The 1,032-nt window shown below is 37.6% G+C and overlaps 1 protein-coding gene across 1 annotated transcript in view; it reads right to left on the reverse strand.

The window, feature by feature from the left end:
• LOC119587748 (cryptochrome-1-like) overlaps window positions 1-1,032 on the reverse strand; it is a gene marked incomplete in the record, with an annotated part of 40,863 nt that overhangs the window by 1,370 nt on the left and 38,461 nt on the right. Inside the window, 2 exon segments of the mRNA XM_037936434.1 lie at window positions 229-431; window positions 861-1,009. Coding sequence (XP_037792362.1) covers window positions 229-431; window positions 861-1,009 — 352 coding nt within the window.

Genomic DNA, 1,032 nt, shown 5'->3' on the forward strand with positions numbered 1-1,032 from the left:
TCCCAAGATATATAAAAAGTAATTCCCCATTAAAATCCAACTTTAAAGGTAATAATCCACACTGTAGATGTCATATTATAAAGCAAGATAATTATACATAAAACAGTCTATGAAAATAAAAAAGGTCACACAATGGACAAAAAAAAAAAAAAATATTGCAATAAATACTAAACCACAAGATAATAACAATAACATTAATAAAAGCTAATTTCTCTTTACACCACTCACTTGTTCCTCTATAGTGAACCAGCTGCTGGTAGACCTGCTTCATCCGCTCAATATTATTCTGGCTCTGCTTGATGTGATCCACCATTGGCATGGGGTAATCTCGGCTAATGATGCACTTCGCAGCTCTCTGTACTGACTCGGGCGCGGTCCATGGTTCATGGATGTACTTGGTGGGGAAGTTCTTAAGCACAGGCAGGTAGGTTCTGAAAAGGATTGGGAGAGAAAATATAAATGGCCCTCACTTTTTTTGTGTGACATGGAGGATAGTGAGAGAAGAGAAATAAGGAGAAAGAATGGAAGGTGGATGGGGAGGAGAACCCCCCCCCCCCAAGAAATAAAAAGGGATAAATATATAATGTCAGACAGATGGTCAACTGAGATCCTGGAAAATATATAAGAGATAAATAAGTTACTGAAGACTAAGAGGAATAAGATAAATAAGGGCTTGAGATTAAAACTAGACTGAGAACAGAAAATGGAAAACTGATAATTAGAGAAAGATATTAGTTTCAGGTGGTTTAAAACCATCTGTACCTCAATTCTCTTGACAAAATCCCCAGGTTGTATTACATACCCCATTTTTACATTAATCCAAAGCTAACATATCAAGAATCTTAACCACAGAAACTTACCGAATAAAGTCACCATTGGGATCTGCCTTCCTGCCATACCGAACAGGACAGTAACAATGGAAGAACTGCTGGAAGAAGGATGAACAGGACAACCACATCCATGAACCAGCATTGACTGACCAATCTGCATCCAGCAGAAGTTCATCGAAACACCTGAAATCATTAATTATTC

The sequence above is a fragment of the Penaeus monodon genome, chromosome 23, assembly GCF_015228065.2.
Source record: "Penaeus monodon isolate SGIC_2016 chromosome 23, NSTDA_Pmon_1, whole genome shotgun sequence".
Lineage (NCBI taxonomy): Eukaryota > Metazoa > Arthropoda > Malacostraca > Decapoda > Penaeidae > Penaeus > Penaeus monodon.